The sequence below is a fragment of the Parambassis ranga genome, chromosome 21, assembly GCF_900634625.1.
Source record: "Parambassis ranga chromosome 21, fParRan2.1, whole genome shotgun sequence".
Classification (NCBI taxonomy): Eukaryota; Metazoa; Chordata; class Actinopteri; family Ambassidae; genus Parambassis; species Parambassis ranga.
The window spans coordinates 8,316,719-8,336,620 of NC_041041.1; the positions used below are offsets into that span (position 1 = coordinate 8,316,719).

The window sequence follows — 19,902 nt, forward strand, 5'->3', positions numbered from 1 at the left end:
AGTGCACATATGAAAGGGTCTTACATCAACACATATGTAGGAATGTCAGGTCACTTTTGGTAACCATGATATTCTTTAAATACTTTAATATAATAAATCTTTTTTTGTTTCTATTATTTATTATATACAGCAGGATATAGTATTTGTCTATTATGATATCTGGTGTATAATAAGATTAAATACATTTCAGTTCGCCTTGTCCGTTTTTGCAATTGTGTTTCGACAAAATATAAACTTGCAAGCGCACAGATGGTAAGAATTACCATTTACAATCACAACACAAGGCGTTACCAAGGTTTTTTTAGTATTCCAAACACTGAGGTGGATTTTCAGAAGAACGTTATTTTTTACCAATTTCTTCTAAAGCCCTACAGTTATAACTTGGTTGTGATTATTATACCAGTGATGAATGAGGCAAATAAAGATCAGACAAATACAACATAGTGTTAAGAAGCAGGCACTTCCACAAGGCAGTTTGCTTCACCATCATTATCACTGATGAACACTAATGACTGACAGTCGAAATATAAAAACACAGTTTTGCAAATGGTCTTTTTTTATAGCTACATCAATACGGCTTGTCTCACATATCGCGCACACACTAGTGTCATTGTAAACATCTAAGCAAACAATGTGCCTTGGTCCATTCTGACATGACATGATGTGCTTTTTCAAAATAAAAGCTATAGAGGTATTTACAGAGTCACGCTGGGCTTCATTAATCTCTACTCAGTCATTGTTGCTACATTACATGGCCGTTTTTTTCACTCAACAGTATGTCGCTATGAGCACAGCGTACGCCTAAAAACAAAGGATGCGGGGTGCTGTGTTGCCGTGGTAACTGTCTTTCTTGTATAGTGCTGGCATGCATCTCCCTCAGCAGGTTCCCATGGTGCTGACAGTAGTGTAACTGAACTTGGACATCGATGCCCCAGTTGCCATGATGTCCTCCTCGTTGTCCCGAAGCCCACGGCGACGATGGTAATGGCAAGGTGCAGCGCAGCACGAGAAAGTGGAGAACAGGGCTTTGCGGAAACGCGTGTTCATGAAGCAGTAAATTAGTGGGTTGACGCAAGCCGAGATATAGGACAGCAAATGGATAAAAGCGATGGGCAACCCAGAGAGGGCACGCTTGGCAGCCATGTCATCAAAAGCCCGCCAGGTGTTGACACAATACAGCGGCATCCAACAGAGAAAGAACATTACCACAATGACCACCAGCATGCGAATGACTCTCTTCTTGGCCTCCAGTTTAGCCTCAGATGTGTTACTGCGTGGCCTTTCTGCCTTCAGTGCCCTGCTTGATGCAGCCATGGTGGACATCTCCATCGAGTGCGGCCGCTGGACGTTAACGTAGCAACCGTCTCCATCGTCGCTGCCACTAGACACAGTGGAGGTCAAGCCATTCTTTACATCTGTAAAGGAGAGGAGAGGATTTCTGGGTTAATTAACATAAAGAAAAAATAAACACTCAATTATTTAGAACTTGATCCTATAATACCTTACTGGATATGAGGCATAATCCTATTTTGTGATGTATTTGCTCCAAAATGCAGCCCAATGCATCTGCATTTTGATACCTCCAGGTCTTTTCCAGTTAAACATAAACACAGAAGGGGCTCTGTCTTTTTTATTATGTTCACACTTCTTGATTGACCAACAAAAATATGCATTAACCAACCATCTAAACCAAGTCTGACCACTTAAACAGTACACCTTAACCTAGAACAATTCTACATTTCCTAAATAAACCCCTTCTGCATATTTAATATCTATTTCTGTTGCAGAATATATAATATAATAAAATAGTAATAATATTACACAGCTCTTTGGTGAATTTTCTAAGTAATTTTCTCTGCAGAGAGAGAGATTTTTGCCAAGTAATTCTTGTCCCAGGATGTGATATTCTAGTTTATTGATGCACTTTAATCACTCTCATTTCCTTCCAAGAAACTGTACAAGTACAGTAGCAAGTGCCCGCGGAAAGACTGTTCACTGTAAGGGGAGTATATACAGCTCACTGAAGCACTCCTGGATTATTAAATCCTGAACATCCTCCAAGAAGATGTTTTATTTCTGAGGTGGTTATTCATCACCCCCTCTAATTTCCTGTTTGTTTTGTTACCTCCTGCTCTTTATGTCTAGAACTCTTCATTTATTTATTTATCTGGGCAACCTCTTTCTCTCCGAGTCCAGACAGATGGTAATGCCCAGGCCTGCAGCTGCCAGGCAATTCCATCCTCTAATAGAGCACTAGCAAGCACACTCCACACTGCCAGTCACCCCAGATACACACACTCACATGCCCACAGAAGGTTATGTTTCATATAACCCACACACATTACTGTAATTATAGCAGTAATGAAATTGTTGTGATTAAAATGCAATTCCTCATCATTCTGCATAAACCACACATGTCAATTCTAACAAGAGAGCTCAGTTTGAGCTATGAGGTATTTGAGGTATGAAAGTGTCACCTTCCTCACTTCTACACTCTTTGTACAGCATTGTTATAAACATAATTTATGAGTCATCATATATTCAGGGTCAAGCCATTTACATGTCAATAATACACTCGCAACAATTAAAGGGGCCAAATATATGTAAGAGAAGTGTGCTATTCCCAGGACTAGTGACCCATCCTTGTAAATTAGCTCTGCAGTGCCAGAGAAATGCATAATGGAGTGGAGGAGTGCCTGTCCTGAAGAGCATTTCAAAAGTTAGAGAGGTTATGAACTTAAGCTCATGGTGACAAACTGCAAACTGCAACTCTCAAGCAGCCCAAAAAAATTTTATGTGTGTCAGAGTGTGATGCTAGAAGATGGTAAGCCTTTGACTAATAGTCAAAGAAAAGCTTACCACGGTCCTAAAATTGAAACAAATGTTCTGCACATAGCCCAAAAAAGAGGAGCTGCAATCTAATGGCTTTTACTATGATACTAAATTCAGATGGACCTTGTGTTATTTTTGGGGTACGCCATAAAGTGTTTACTTTTAAATGTGACTGTTGGTACAGTTTTTAACAGTATTCATAATATTTTTATCCAATCATTACAAATTAAAATATACAAATTGTAAATTAAAGTGGGCTAAATTGGGTCTTCAAAACACTTTTTTTAATTCTCTCATCTCAATAGAAGGGGTTCATTTTATAATCAGTGGTGTCTTATGGTCTTACTTAAAGCGGTGTGCAGGGCCTCACCAGTAGAGTCCTTTTTGTGTCCCATCTCAAACTGGATGCCTCGATACAGTTCTCTGGAGATGAGTCCATAGGCCACCATCATCACAACCCCTGGAATCGCAAACAGTACAAGCAGAAGCAGAATGTACCTAAAAAGAGACACAAAGAGGTAGGAAAAAAAATTTCAGTTATAAAGATAGCAGTAGTCCTAAACTCGTTTAATTCACTTCAGACTGCAGATGACTGCACAAAGGCTCATGTTATCGCTTGCTGACTTTCTGCCACATAGTTGTCAAGAGCTGAACTGCATGTGAATAAAACTAACCCATCAATAACCAATACCACAAAACAAGGTGAAAACCCATTATGAGCAGCTGTAAATGATAAAAAAACATGATACCAGGCAGGGTCTTCTTCAAAAAAATATGTGTAGCCCCAATCAAAACAAGTACATTTATACATTATAATGTATTTCAGTTTGTCCAACATGACATTTTCCCTATTAGTCCAACATAACCATAACCTATCTATGAAATACATAATTATACACAAAAAGTCAAATCAAGCTAAAATAAAGTTTATTGAGGTAAATAAAATTATGTTTGTCTGAAAAAATATAATTTGACTGAGTAAAATTAAGCCACCACCCCTTAAGAAAAACATGACACTATATCTGGTTGAGGTACTTTTATTGTGAAATGCAATTAAAATACAGCTAGTAAGCTATTTCAACAAACAAAACAAACACACACAATTCATGTTACATACAATACTGAACATCACAAAAACATGTACATATTTGATTCCTTAATATTGCAGCTTATCCTATTCCACAATAGTGCGCTAGTGGAAGAAGAAACTACATAGAAAACTGAAACTTAAAAAGGAAAGAGTTTGGATCCTCAGGTAGATAACAAGGCTTTTGAGGACATACCCCCTTCCTGATATCGATGTCGTCACACTAAAAGACAGGACATACACAAAGAGAATATTTAGCCCAATATGCGTGCAATTGCAAAATAACAGGGAGTAAAGCAGGCTGTAAAGGAGCAGTGTCATTGGTGTTTATAGATCTATGACTCCAACCAATGTTTCCCCAACCATTGTATTTCCTACTAAACATAAAGTATAAACATATAAAGCGCCAGATCACAACAGAAGACATTTAAGGTTTCCCTTCCTGTAGAACAGGTCTCTTTTATCCAACAAGTTAAGTTTCTGTCATTTCTGCACGCTTACAATTCTCCTCTGCTGTCTGCGTCACGCACGGCGCAGTTCCACCTCGATGCGCACCCCCGATGCACACGCGCGCGCACACATACGTCCACACAGGTGAGCACACTCCCACAAGCAGACAGAGCGCGTTCGTTGGAAAATAAATGGCGAACATATGCCGCCAACTACTACTGCTCACTACTGTATGGTTTCACATAAAACCTGCATTTAAGCACTGGCCACACACCTCCCCGCGGTCGCGCACATTCACACACACACACACAAGCGCTGCCTAAGCTAACACTAGCCTGCTAGCTAGCTAGTTAGCAGCTAGCAGGCAAACTACAAAAGTAAAGCAAAGCACTTTAAGATTATGACATGTAACTACATTGTTTTAGTCGTTAGCTTACAGCCAGACGAGATGTCTGGCCTGGTTGACAGCTTATGTGACGAACAAATCAGAAGCAACCATAGACGTTAGCTACACCGAATGCTAACGAACGTTAACTGCTTGTATAGCCCGTTTACTCCGACTTTACTAATGACTGAACTTTCTTCTCAACGTTGTCACACATGTCACATGTCCATTTATGTTAAGGCCTGCACATTATTACACAGGAAGGTATTAAGCCTATGGAAAATAAAGCTTACCCACAGTAAGAGCTGCACCCGCGACGCCGCTCATGTTTACTTGACAGTGAAGTAAATGAGGCAGAAGCAGAAAATGACGATGGTGAGGTCAGAGGGTGATCTCCCGCGCATGCTCTGTTAGTTGAACTCATTCAGCCTGGGCGTTTCAGTGCATATATTTTATAAACATATTTGGGTATTGTTGGAATCAATATATTTTCATAAGGCAAACAATATATTAATATATCACCTCTAACAATATAGTACTCCCATAATCAAATCAGAAACAAAAAAATTACAATAGCTTCACAATGAAGATTATCAGCTCCACATTACAAATTTGAATGAAATTACCAGAGCCTGTTCTACTGTAAGTCCAAAACAGAATCTCAACTGAAACAGTGTCTGCTCTCGTCTGTCCTAATGCTTCCACAAAACACTGATTAGACAAACAAAGCTGCTAAAAACAGGCTGCAGGTCCAAACATGGAAGCGAGTAAGATGCTTCGGTGTGGTGTGCCTTGTTGAAAGTACACAGACACAGTCAAACACACACACATACACACACCCTTCAGACACAGACATGGTTCATCTAAAGTTTATTTGATTCAGAAGTGCACATTGTCCAGGCAGGACGGGCAGAAAAAAATGGGATGCATGACCTGAAAGCAAATTTTATGATAAGCTTGATTTTATAGGCCCAGGGAATACTGCCAACCTGTTCTACGACGTTTCCCTCGATGCAGCCTGAACTTCTACATACAAATACCCAAAGTGCTGCAGCAGAGATATTTTCCCATTACAGGGGTAAGCCTGGAGGCCATTACAAGGCAGACAAGGTTTAAGAAAACATTGTGGAGTATTAGCAGGTAACTGGTAGAATGTCCTCGCTAATTTCTATTTGTTCTACTATTGATTTTGTGGGTTTTAATCTGTCAATGAGTTGTTCCGAGCAGCAAATGGTTTCAGAGGGCTTTCCAAAAGAAGGACCTCTGTGCCGACTCCTCGGTTTTTTATAAAATTAGTGAGTTGAGTGAATTTTCTTCTAAGTGAAGAAAACAGCCAAGTTATGTAGTAATTTGTCATTTCATGCTGTGTATAGACCTAATAAAGGAGTGCTTACCTCTGCATACATGCATAGACTTTGCATGCAATATGTGCCTGCTGTTTACAGTATATAGTACACACTTGCACTGTGTCGTGTAGAACAGAAGTATGGCAAAGCTCAAACAACCCCAGGAGGCATACAAGTAATTTCTGTTTCCGATAACATTGAGAGAAAGGTCTGCAAATATGGTTTTAAATAAACGGTTCACACAGTAACTTACCAGGTCTTTTCTGCAGTAGCGAGGGGCCACTGGTGGCGACAACTGTGCGCCGTGGTGTTGCCTGGACGCTGAAAGGTCTCTAGATGACTGACGACCGGATAGGGGACCATGATGGTTAGGGCCAGCATCCACGTAGCCGCGATCACTCGATAGGCATGGGAACGGGTCTGCCACACCCGGGACTTCAGGGGGTTACAGATAGCGCTGTAACGCTCAATTGCTATAGCAACCAGGCTAAATGTCGATATGCTTACCGATATGCCTGCAAGAAAAAGAACACACATTATTTGAAGTCAGATATCTTTTATTTTATAAGAGGTTATTACCACTGTGTGCTGTGAGTTTGGACCCGTAATAAAAAGTACAAAAAATAAGTTTGCTGATGTGCAAATAATATCTGCAGTCATAACAAAGCTCTGTGGAGATGTGGTTGCAAATAAATATAACACGAGGTGGGGAGATGGGGACGGTTATCTGAATCTTGTGGTGGAGGAAATCATGTTGGCTGGGGCCACTGCTGTGATTTGTCATATCCCTACTGACGGCGCAAGACGGGAAATTACTCTTTACTTCTCTTATTCACGTCCTCAGCAAGAATACAGACTAGGTGTGCGTGCACATATGTGTGTGTGTGTGTGAGAGAGCTGAAGAGAGAGTCAGGACCCAGGGGTGCACTATGTTGTCTACGAAGGAAGCTTTAAAGCAGACCCAAGCGAGGCGAAGGACAATCAGCCGTCAGTCTCTCCCCGGGGTTTGAACGTGTTTCCTCAGTGCATCCTGATGATGGCTTTCCTACATTCACCAGCTCTGAGCTTTACTTAATCCACCGTTTTCCATCTTTTCAATTCACAGAGGGCTTTTCTGTCAGGAACCACACAAATATATTCATCATTTACAGAAAAGTTTTAATTTTTGTTTATCACAGTAGATGAATGTAAAGTACTTAGTTTGTTTTTAATCGATTACCACTGGTTTCCTCTTGTATGCATGAGTTATCAGTGGTAACATAAACTACAGTAAAAAAACAAAGAGATAAGATGCGCATTAACCTTCCCTCCTCTCCGACTGTAGCTAAGTTGGCAACATCTAAGTCCACCTAAACTCACCATTAATCCAATACATGCAAAGAGGTAGCAGGAAGCCGCTGACAATGTGAGTCAACCATCCTGTTACGTAAAGTGATGGGCAGAAAGGTCAGATACCTTGTTCACTTCAAGATGGATGTTTTGTTCCATGGGTGTTACGGTTCAGATTGAGGTTAGAGTCAAATAAAGTCAAATATAGTTTTACTGGGTTATAAAGTGATGGACTGCAAAGTCTGGTCCGCTTTTCATTCTCCTTCACTGTCAAGGCAATATGGGATTAGTCTGATAGAAAGCTTTAAATGTAATTGGGTTCTATTTAAAAAGTCATGCCACATCAAACTACAAGGTGAAAGTGGGGAAGATTTTTTGTTTTTGGAAACTGATTGCCTGTAGGGGCACTTTGCTGGATTACACTTGTAAACGCCCACTAGCATTTGGCTGCTACTCATGCCAGGTGACTCTGTGACAGTACTCACAGGTATTATCTGCTCGATGTTTGATGTTTTAACAGATAGAAGTGTTAAAATACAGCCTGTCTCTACTGGAAAAATGTAAAAATAATGATTGATATTTCAGTCTGTGAAAATGGAACATATGAGCATATTTCTCCAGCTGCATCTCTATGTGTTTATGGGCAATCGTCCAGATGGTAGCAGAAAATGGTGACCGTGTGACAGGATTGACTTCCTTCTCAAACTGATTATATAACTGATATTATGAATTTGTGTGTTTTAGGAGGATCTTTGCTAAACCCTTTACCATGTTTTAAATGCCAGTGTTCATGCCAAATTCAGCCACAACTCAACAGCGGGTGAAAAAAAGCAGTTAGTGGTGTCAGGGTGACTCAAACCTCCTCACTGCATGTAAACGAAATATGAGGCATTTTTGCAATTATGAGATTACAAAGTCACATAAAATGTCATTTTTTCATTATATGAGCTTCCAGCTGTCTGAGTGATATCAAAATTCTTAAAGTATGATCTTGTTTTTTAATCATCACTTTAGGACTGAACTTTGATCTTTTTTTTTCCTCTGAAAATTATTCCAGACGTGTCTATCCATATAGAATCTTGACTGAAATCCCCATCGGTGGAGGCTCCATCAAAAGGCAACTGACCTCCCATCTGCAAGTGCTCATCCCAAAGCATTGAGGTACAGCTGTGCTGCTTTAAATTCAGTCTGATCAGATATAAATGGCATTTCAGGGGATATTCAACTTAAAAAAGAGCTTCTGATAAAGGTTGCAGCAAAAAGACTGCAGATGTTGTCAGCCTTTCATGTTACACTGTGTGTCACAGCTGCTGCATCTGTTGTCTTCAACAGGCTTAGCTCAGCAATTTAAGCTTCTATTTAACCCAAAGACACTTTGAGGGAATATAGATAGATTCTCTCACCCATGAGGTAGGCCACTATCTTGCACATGGCAGCTCCAAAGATGAAGTCCTTGAGGATTTTGGGGATGAGTGTGAAGGGCATGCAGAAGATGGCCATCATCAGGTCGCTGATGGCGAGTGACAGCAGGAAGCTGTTGGTCACGGTCCGCATGCGCTTATTGACCGTGAGCACTATGATGATCAGCAGGTTGCCAAATAAGCTCAGAAAGAAGACGAGCGAGTAGAGCAGGATCAGCAGCAGCATGTGGTCGTCACCTGGAGCAAAGAAAAGAACACAGATTTTAGACGGATATGACTTATTGATTTTTTTTTAGATTTGACTAATAAACAAAAGAAATAAAGGCTTGATCCTCTTTAAAGAAATAGACTTAAGAGCAAAATACTTCATCCTAAAACCTGTCTTTGCACCCTCGGCCATGAGCAGCTTCACTGGATCATATCCAGTAAAGACCATGTTATCTGCGTTCTCTCTTATCTTTACCTCAACCACCTGCTTAGACACAACATTTTTTAGCAGGTTACCCACTGATTCCTGGGGATTATAGGTGCCCATGCAAGCCACAGTTTCAGGACACAAATCACGCACAAATGCCCTGAGCGTACACAGACACAGCTGTGAAAGCATGTGCAACCAAACACACTCAAGCTTAATTCCCCTGAAAATAAACCACCAAGAGTTTCTCAAAAAAAAACTATATTACCAAAAACCTGCAAATACACACTGAGTTGAGTCTTTTCCCTCTCACCACTTTGATTTTCTCACTTTTCCTTCTCCTCACACTCCCCATAGTACCTTTTAACTGCACTTTGTTTTTCGTCTTTCAGATGTCTTTCCTTGATCTTTAGCCTTTTCCGTCTCAGAAGTCTTTCACAGATTGGCCTCTTTGCTTCATTTGTCCTTCCATTTCCTGTCTTTCCGCTCTAATTTACAGGTAGACAGCTGAAGAAAAAGCTTTTTACTTTCTACAAGTCAGAAAGCTAGCTGTGTATGACTCAACTCTTCCGCACTTAAAATACAGCAAAAAGTAATTGTTTTCATAGTTCAGAATCGTGATATACCAGAAAAATTTAAAGTTTAAAAAGTGTAAAAATAAAAAAAACACATAATGATTCACATTATAGTAATGAATGACTGACAACCAAAATAAATCATAATAAAAAGGGCCAGTTCTCAATTTATCTATGTCTCCAGCTGACATTGGGCCTCTCTAGGCCTAAGCAAACCCAACGTGATTGAACTATCAACTGGCAGGCTTTGCTGTCTGTTCTTTCTTGGCATGCCAAACATTATCCCACTATTCCACATCAACAACTATACCGCCAGGGAGAGATCACCAAAGGAGGCTGCCCATGCAGTGAACAGACACGTGTGAGATTGTGGCAATCCCCGTAAGGATCACGCATCACTGACTCAGCATCACAAATGGAAATAAAATGAAAATAAAACAGCATCATTTCCCCTTATCTAAACCAAATTCGTATTGATTCACAGTAATTCATGTGGGATGCAAATTCATGTATTGTGCACAGGTGGCCGGGATGCATAATCCAGGATGCTCCATTTATAAGCCTGTTTATCACAAAGCAGCATAATGTTCAGATCGAGCTGCACAAGAGCACACATGAAGTCAAAGAGGTTATTATTTCTGCACTTCTTATAATCCATGTGGACTTACAGTATGTGTGATGGATAAAACTAGGGAGATATGATACCAAATTGCTTCAGTGCTTTTTTGCCTCCTGTCACTTGGAAATGTTTTTGTATCGGTTGCAGGCTTAGCGATGATTCAGACACGGTCTGGTCAGTGAAAGTCAGTAAGTCAGTCAGTCTTTTCCTGTCTCCGTCATCCCCTCTCTTTCTTTCTGTCTCACTCTCTTCTTTTCTCTCTCGCTCTGTCTCACACACACACACACACACATGTCTAATGACATGTGGCTTCACCATCTGTCTCACTAACTCCTATGCAAATAAAAAGCAGTAAGCTCTAACATGCAGGGTGTGCTGCTGACAGAACATCAGGCTTTCTCCACCATTTCAAAAACTCAGTTTGCTTAATTTTGTGTTTTTGTGTAAGTCTCCACAAAAGCATCTGCATGAGCATAATGAAAATGTGCAGAGACTTGATTGGCAAGCTCCCCTCTACTTTATAAGCGTCACTCTCTCTCTCTCACTTAATAAAATATGTTACACTGGCTTCTGCCTAATCGAAGCCAATTAGCTTTCCTGCGCGCCGGCTGATAACTCCCTCAGCACATTTACCACTTCCTTCAGGTCAGCAATTCCAATAGTTGCTCCTCTGCTCATAAGTGAGCAAAGTGAAGGTATTCGTATTAGTCACCTTGCTCACCAAGCTGCACTTTTGAGCAGCCCAGACTGATTATTGTGGTCTGAAGAGCTGCTGTAGTCTTTGTTCCACAGCCTGACTGGACTGATTCATTCTGCAGTGAGACTGTTTAAATCCTCTAGTTAATGTTGTTTGCTGATTTCCCGGGGTCAACCTGAATGTTTTGTTTTCCTGACAGAGCTGCAGCCCTGCTAAGATAAACACAGACAGACCTGCAGTTTCTCTGCTGGCTCTAATGGCGTTACAAAGAGGGAAAGCAGTTCATCAAAGTAGTTCCTTCCAAAGAGGCGTTTACATGTTCATGATTATTTAGGTGGTCTGTGGGTTTACTTGCTCCATCACATACTGAAACACAGCTCCTGTTTCTTTAAGGTCCCTTGCCAGAAGCCTCAGCCTGCTCTGATTGGTCAGTAGGCCTCTTTTAATTGTAGGCAAGTGGCAAGCTCAGGTTCATTTTAGTCATATGACATAAAAGTATGCTAATTATTATGGGTTTGATCACCTTGAGTAAAAGAAAGGAGCTTCCTGCTTCCCCTGAGCTTCACTTGCACTCCACCTCTATGCCTGTGTTAGGAGTTTAGGCAGACCGTGTTGATGCCAACATATTAACAGTTTGAGCCTCCCACAGCCGTCCATAGTTATATACTAGATGGTTGATCCTTAAAGATTACTCCTAAATCCTACATTCAATAAAAATATTCAAATTATTAACTCACTCTGAAGTCACTAAACCTTACTAAGTCTCTCTAGAGACATAACTATAAATTAAAAATATTACACTTTACCTGATATGATAAACCACTGTGAACCTTTTCTGCTCTGTGATTCAGCACTGCTTGATGGAATTTCCAACAAATATACCGCTTGCTGCAACAAACAGAGCCAGCAGGCTGTGAGGTCTTTTTAATCATTTTTATGCCTCCATGCTGACGACAGCCATGGCCACAGGAATTAATGTCCTATTGGGTTTGGGTCCCACTCTCATGAATGTTATATATCAAGGAACAATGCAAGGGCATTTTCTACAGGTTGGCACAAACACCCACTTCATGAGTCTGCACAGACGTGGATGTTAACTGACTGGCAGTAACTCATTTCTTATTGATGAAAGAAGACAAAAGTCTTTCTCTTCAGATTTGTTTGATAAGAGAGAGAGAGAGAGAGAGAGAGAGAGAGAGAGAGAGTTTTGTCCAAAATATTGACCTTTAAAGTCCAAATAATATCAGCGTACATTTGAGACATGGACACACAAAAACAGTTTTTAATTCTGATTTCTGAATCAGACATGAGTCACTTCAGTTTGTGGTCCTCATATATGTCTGAATCATTGCCATATGACATGAATCAGACAGTCAAGATGGGCAAATGTGTAAAAATGATGTGAAAAAAAAAATAGGAAGTGAACAATGTGGTTTGTAATTTGCATGTAAAAGCCATGAAGCTGAAGGTGGCGTGGAGAAATTATAATATCACAAAGGTTGCAGGACACTTTAATTATGACTTATTAGGTTTTGTTTGCGCTCAGATCCGCCGATTATTTTAAGCACAGCTTCAGAGCCAAATGACAGAAGGGAAGCCTGTAGCACGAACGCGTCTCGCGGTCTGCTCTGTGTTTACAGACGCGTGCAGCATGTGAGCAGGTTGTGTGAAAAAATATCTTTGTTTGAACTTCCTGAAGAGCTTTCAGTTATCAGAAATAGGCTGAAGGATGCTGCTGTGTTTTATGTGTTTTATTAGAGTCCATTACCTGCACATCTCACTAATGCATCTAGCATCTATTTAAATCACATACAGGATGTTTGCTATATTAGGTGGCCTTATGAAGCCGAAAGTGCTCCTCCTCTTGAATCACATCATTCATCTCACATCATTATTATTATTAATTTACTGGTAATTCAAGTGTTGATGAAAGACTGGCAGACAGATTCTAGCAGTGACACTGTAATGATTCAAGTGGAAAGTTAACTGCAGTGGCAGAGGCTATTATTAGATATGCGGGGAAATTGTGAATGAATTAATAACGAGTATCGTATTCTATCCATAAATATTTAAAGTTTTCATTTGTTTCTCTATATGCAAGACATCATATTGACTATAAATTGCCTCCACACACCCTCTAATACATATGCAGCATGTGTCACTTTCTATCCCCATTGGCCCTTGTGTCACTGCACCTATATCAGAGGAAAGCTGGCTGCGCTCCTGTAAAACCCCCGTATTGGTAAATGTCACAGCTAGTGGCTAATCCAGCATGGTAAATGTCATCTAAGCCTTGTCGCTGAGCCAACTGCACCCGCTGAACAGTTGATGGAGGCAATGAACGACACCACTGTCTGTTGACTGACGGGCCACAACACAGGGGCCGCAGAGGCTGCGATGGGAATAAAAAAAAAACATGCTCGGCCTTACATGCAGGCATGTATCAAACATCAGCCCGGTATCACTGTTAAAAATCCACCACCACCATCACCACTTATCCTACCTCCGTACATGGACTTGATGACGTGTGAGGTGACATTGTCCAATATGTCACCAATGGTTCCACTTTTGGACAGAAATGGCATGAAATTACACAAGAGTAGCTTAAAATGTGACTTAATGCATGCAAACAGCATGCAGATAGTTATTTCACATGAAATGTCTTAAAATCTGGGTGTTCAGAGACAAACAGAGGAAACAGATTTTTAGCTGGCTTATGTTATATATAAATCTCTGTGTGAAAGCACTGGAAATCGTGGCGTGTTCCTGTCAGCGACTGACTGATAACCTCTTTTTTGTTGTTTACCTCCATCGTCTCCAAAGTAATGACCTCCCGCTGCTGATGAATTACATTTCAATCAGCCGGCGCGCTAGATAACATTTTTATTGACTGATTGAAATCCACCTGTTCTCCGTTCAGCGTGTCACTGCAGCCCACTTTAATTAAGTCACTACAGCAAGAAGGCGTGTCAGCCTGTGTGCCACGACCCCCTCCCTGTGCGAGCATGCAGGTTTTGTGTACCACACCGACCTAGACTGCTATTTGTGGTGGGGGTTTGGAGATACTTTTGCTCCCATTTGATGACTGTTCCAGGGGTGGATGCCAGTCTCCATGGTGAAATTCTCACAAAGCAATGACGGAGGCAATTCACGGAGGCATCAATGATGTGAGAGGACACTGTAAAGCTCTTTTTAAATTGTTTTTCTATACATTCACTGCTAATGCCATCACCTCAATAATTACTAATCTTATTAGTACAATTTGAAAGCATAATACTTCAGTCTCAGTCTCACAGAAAAATGTGTAATCACTGCAGTCTAAATGTAAAAGTTCCACAACACAGGCATACAAAACCTCAGATCCAATAGGTTTCAGTGTGGTGGTGGGTGGGCGGTGGGACTGATGATGTCAAAAATCCTCAAATAGAAATGGCCCTGCCAGATCATTATTTTTCCACTATCCTTGTGTGATTGTGTTAAATTAAACATCATTAAATACATAAAAAAAAAATTCATTCACCAAACTGGCCAGCAATCAGTCACCAATCAGCACTCAGCTGCTGGTATATCCAACCCAATCTTGATCCTTTTACTCAAAGCTCTAATTTATGCAAAACTTTAAGCCTTACTACAATTAAGATTGTTATTCTCCGTACAAACAGAAATATCCACAGAGAGCAAAATGTGTTTTAAACCAGCCAGTAATCATGTCTCTCTCTGCTGTGGAATTGGTCATTTTAACATCGATGTCTGTGGAAGTTGGCTCACTTTTGGAGCCACAGGTTATAAAGCTTCAACAGAAAGTGAGTTTTAACAGCACAAAAGGTAGAAAAACCCAAACAGTATCACATTAAACAACACACTCCACTAAGCAGTAATCAAATCTGTGTTCTGGGTGAATTTTACACTTGTCACTGATCTATGAAACTATAGAGTCAAACTATAAAAAAAGAAAAAACTAAACAAAATAAATGAGAGCTGATGAATTCATTTGTGAAACCCCTGTGTGGAAATGATGTGATGCCTGTCTCTGGCAGTGACAACTCTGTCTGCACCATAAACGCAGGGACACTGTGATGAATGGAGAGAGATGAGTGATGGGGAAGCAATGATGGTGACAGCAGTTGGACAGAGTGAGACATCCTTATTGTTTTCTTGTGATGATCATAGATGGAAATGAAGTTCTAACACAAAATATATACAATGAAATAAACAGAGAAAAATAAAAGCCTGAAGCTCATGCAGAACTGAACATATGCCACATGTCTCAGCAGACGCAGCCCGCCTTGGTCATGATCTGTTCTCATCAGATGTGATCTGAGTGGGCTTTTTTATTTGCAGTGTACCAATTTAGCTCAGTAGAATCGTCATGCGCACGCCTGAGTGCTCGAAATTAGTTATTACTGCAGGTGTAGAAGATGTTAGATAATGACGGGAATCACTGAGGGGGAGTGAAATCACTTAGAACACAGTGTAAGTGTTAAAAACTGGAATTTATAATGTTCATTGGATAACATGCACGCATGTAGGCACGTGTACCTCCCCAGGAAAACATGACATCAGCTGTTAGAGATGAGGTGGGGTGAAAATAGCAAGTGTTGATTGATATAGCAGGTGGAGATGGAAGAAAATGAGAGGAAATTGAAAGTGAGCAGAATTGAATGTTCCTTCTTATTCTCAAGTCAGGACATGTCAGACTTTTTTTCCCTAAATCAGCTAAAACCATGATATTTCCTGTGAGGATTTTTACAATATGATTGTACAGGACATGTTCTATCATTAGACTCTCAATTTGGATAATGTGCATAGAGGCAGCCACATTGAGTATGATGGCCAGGAGGCACAGACTGGATATTTGACCTTTTTTTTATGAATAAATCCCCTGTGTGGGCAGGATTATGCTCTGTCCATGCTCTCTGATGTCACACATTCCTTTAAAATATACCTTTAATATGTGCCAAACTACAGCTTTATATCAAGGAGAAATAATGGCCAACACATAATATAGTGCAAAAGAATTTCATCCTCTGACCTTATAGCACGATTAATGGAAAAAAATTACAAACTACAATTTTCTGTTTTATTTGTTGTCTTTTGGGCGTGTGAAGCCATCAACTATCACCTTTTTCCTTCTTCAGAGGTTAATTAAGTGCATCAATCCAATAAAAAAGCAGCTTGTAAGGATTAACTGAGATCATGGTTGCAGCTTTATAATGGAGTGATGTACGTGTTACCTCTCTGTCTCACACGCTGAGGTATGAGGAGTGTGGACGCGTCGCCGCAGGTGACGTTTGATGTCTCCAGACTCTCGTTACCGGTCCCGTTGTGAAGCGCACCAGCCTGCAGCCCTCCGACGCACCCCTGAGTCACAGATGTCTCATTCCGCACATATAAATCCATGTTTTTTTAAAAATACATATATTCAGCAATAGTGATGAAAAGTTAAGTCGTGTAAACTTAAAAAGAAAAAAAAATCAATATTTAGTCAAATACGCGCCAGGACGGTAAAAGCGGTGAAATAACTGGACTCTGCATCCATGGTCCATCGCGCTTGCTGAATGTGGTAATTTATCGCGTCCAAAACTTACAAAAGATAAATAAATAAAACTTTTCTTGTGTCTGTTTTTTTCTCCGTCGTTAGATCACCGCGTCCCACTTGGAAACACGCGTTAACAGAAGATCGATGCGCACCAGCAGGGACAAGGAGCGCGGGCACCGCTGCGCTGTTGCCAAATGAGCTGCCTGGAGAGAGAGTGAGGAGTGGAGTGGAGGAGTAATGTCATAGAGGGCGTGTGTGTGTGTGTGTGTGTGTGGTAGAGATGGAGAGGGGTGGGGGTGGATTGGATTGCCACAAACTGTTGTAACTGTTGTAACTTCTGCGCATTTAACACTGTGTATAATTAAAATGCTCAGCGCACTTCATGTAATCATCACACTGAGCAGGAAGCAGAGGGTGCTCAAGCTCAGAGAGTAGAGTATGAAACTTTTTCAGCAATGCCACTGTGCCACAGTCTAAAGGATTCTACCACGATGTGTCATAATAATTATTCAGTTATTATCTTAATATTTGTCCAGTTTTACGCAAAAGATAGAATTTATAGGAAAAAAATCTCTATCATATCTCTGTCATCAGTTCCTCATGTCTGCAGTAATTTGCTTTGTAATCTGACGGTGTCGTTTGCAAATTTAATTAGGAGCAGGAACGTTTCCGCTTTATTTAAGCTGTGATGATCTGATGGCCCTGAAATCAAAGCATCTTTCTGGATTTACATGCTCACTGCTGCCCTCGTGTGGTGAGTCCAACATAAAGGTTATCCTCATCAGATCTTGCTCGTCATGCTTCGTTTTTTAGAAGAAACTAATTAGTTCTTATCTTATTCATTTTTTTTATGGTTCATCTGTATCTTTTGCATTTTTTTGCCTGGCTGCCTCCTCTCTGGTTGTGATCATAATACTGTCGTAAATTGTAATTTTAATGCCGCCTTTATTACTCACATTGCAGTATTTTTAATGGATGATGTGGGATTCTATGTGTGAGCAACAGCAACTATTTTCATACCAGTCAGAGCTGGTTTCTTTTTTATCAGCCACAATGAACAACGTCTTAGTATTTAGGTGGGCAAACACTCACAGGAATTTATCTTTCAACAGTTAAACTGATAAAATGCTCATGTAGTTCATGTTTTTGAAGGCAACGATCTGTTTTGACATTTAGAGTGTTCTTCTAAGTGAAGTACTCCTTTAACCATCCAGACATTTATGCCGGGCACTGGTGATGCAGGTAATGACCCTTAAGTCTCCCCTTTAGCCTAATGATATAAATAACTGCAAAACTGATCTCAGTGGACTCTCAGGAAATGTCAGTCCTCACCTACTCTGTGGTCCACAGTGATCTGGGATGATCTCAGGGTGCCAAATCAGGTGAATATAGGGCAAGGTAGTTCACATTCTGACGGCCATTCCTAATATTGATTGTTGTCCCACAGCTGTATCAGAGATCAGCATGGTTGGTCCCATCATTAATTAAGGGGGAAAAAAGTCTGCAGATGCGTTGACCATGAAAAAGCTACATGGTTGTTTTCCTAGAAAGCAGACGGTCTGTTCTGTGCACCCGTGCATTTGGCAGGTTAAAACGTCACTGCTTTGTGAGGTGTGTTATTGCTCTGGAGAACAGGGAGCATCTGGTTGGCCTCTTCACACTCAAATGACTCCCAAAGAGGAGGGGGGGGGGGGGGGGGGGGGAAGTAAAAAGACGAGGTCATTATTTCAAGCAGCCCATCACTAATTTTTCTCCTGGTCTAATTAGCTGGCCCGGCAGGTCATGTGCAGAGCCACTTACCCCAGAAAAACATGCCATGTGAGGATGCCAATCAAGATGAGGAGAGAGACTACAGTGCTCCCTGTTGAGTGTAGTAATCGCAAACTGCCGTGACATGTTGATTACTGATGCTCCACTGCTGATGAAGACAGGTTGGGGATAATCACCTCTGGGGCGGCGCTTTAGGGCTCATGCTGCTGTTTTCCAGTGCACGCTTTTCCTGCCCTTTCTGTAAACACAGGTGAGATTCCAGATCAAAGAAACAACTGCAGCACCAGATGATTCATCAGTACAGGCGGTGAGCATCACAGAAAGACATTAAAGCCTCTTTTTTTTCTCTGGCAAACACAAGGTAAAAAACTGAAGATAATGGGTGCTGAATGCATCAGTGCTAAGCCAAGCTGAAGAGGATTTCTGTCTCCTTCCACTCATCGTGACCCCTGGGATCGATTGTTCAAAGATGGCTGCAGGCCAGCAGTGACTGTGTGTGTTTTAATAGGGAGGCCCATACCCATCAGACGCCATAAGAGCCTGGTCTGGAGTTATACACACACACCTGAGTGTTGTGCACAGACCAGTGACGCCCCATTGGTGGCACGAACACACACACACATGCATTTGAACCGTGGGGCATCCATTTTGTACTTGTACTATTGTCATTTTTACACTGTACTGTAAACAAAAGTGTCTCAAGATGGTGGAAGGTAATACAGTAATTATTCTTTTCTAGTGCTGTATAGTAATATATAACGAGAAAGTTTTAAATGCACAAAGCAGAAGGGTGGGGGCGGGGGGGTGGATAATGGATCCACAGTGTACGTCTTTCCATCACCAACAGCATATCAGTCAATATACATTACTATCAGTGGTGGTAATGTGCATTGAAAGGCAGCAGCGTGCCAAAATAAGAGGAAAAATAATGGGGCAAGCTCAAAGTATCGACCAGAAGAGTTTGTGAGGAAGGAAGTGTTTGTTAGGCCTCATAAATATATAGGACAGGTTTTAAAGATGATATGAAACTATGATTTTGTTTTTTACATGCCAGGAGTCTTTATTACCAAATAAAAGAACCTGAAGCAGCTGATACCCGACTCCTCTGCTCTGCAGCAGAGGTTACAACCTCTCAGATGACTTTCTGGAGTTCTGCACTGCAGGTTTAATATATAATAGTGTGTATCATTTTTAATGTTGCTTCTCTGCAGTTTGGTTTTTATTTTCAGTACAGCAGTATTCTAATATTTCCAATAAATGACTTGGCTTTCTTGTTTCATGCTCCTGTGATTGTTTGCTAATTGTTTCCACCTCTGCTGTATCTTTTATTGGTAGTTTTACTTTATACTGTATATTACTCACACTATGCACAGTTAAATCTACAAACCACTCCTACCTGCAATATCTGTTATGTTATCTTATTTTAACTCTGGTGAA

General features: G+C 40.8%; 1 protein-coding gene across 1 annotated transcript; it reads right to left on the minus strand.

Annotated features, from left to right (window-relative positions):
- Nucleotides 1-827: 827 nt before the first annotated feature.
- Nucleotides 828-16,556, minus strand: cckbrb (cholecystokinin B receptor b). Its single transcript, XM_028393910.1, has 5 exons — nt 16,391-16,556; nt 8,833-9,087; nt 6,354-6,615; nt 3,203-3,330; nt 828-1,415 (listed from the first exon to the last, which is right to left on the minus strand). Exons 1-5 carry the CDS (start codon nt 16,554-16,556, stop codon nt 877-879), a joined length of 1,350 nt encoding a protein of 449 aa, XP_028249711.1. The 3' UTR covers nt 828-876.
- Nucleotides 16,557-19,902: the final 3,346 nt, after the last annotated feature.

Coding starts and splice junctions, on each gene's coding strand:
- cckbrb (XM_028393910.1), bottom strand. CDS start 16,556: ATGGATTTATATGTGCGGAATGAGACATCTGTGACTCAGGGGTGCGTC. Junction 9,088..16,390: donor TCAGCGTGTGAGACAGAGAG/GTAACACGTACA, acceptor TCTTTGCTCCAG/GTGACGACCACATGCTGCTG. Junction 3,331..6,353: donor GCTACTGCAGAAAAGACCTG/GTAAGTTACTGT, acceptor GTCTCTTTTTAG/GTACATTCTGCTTCTGCTTG.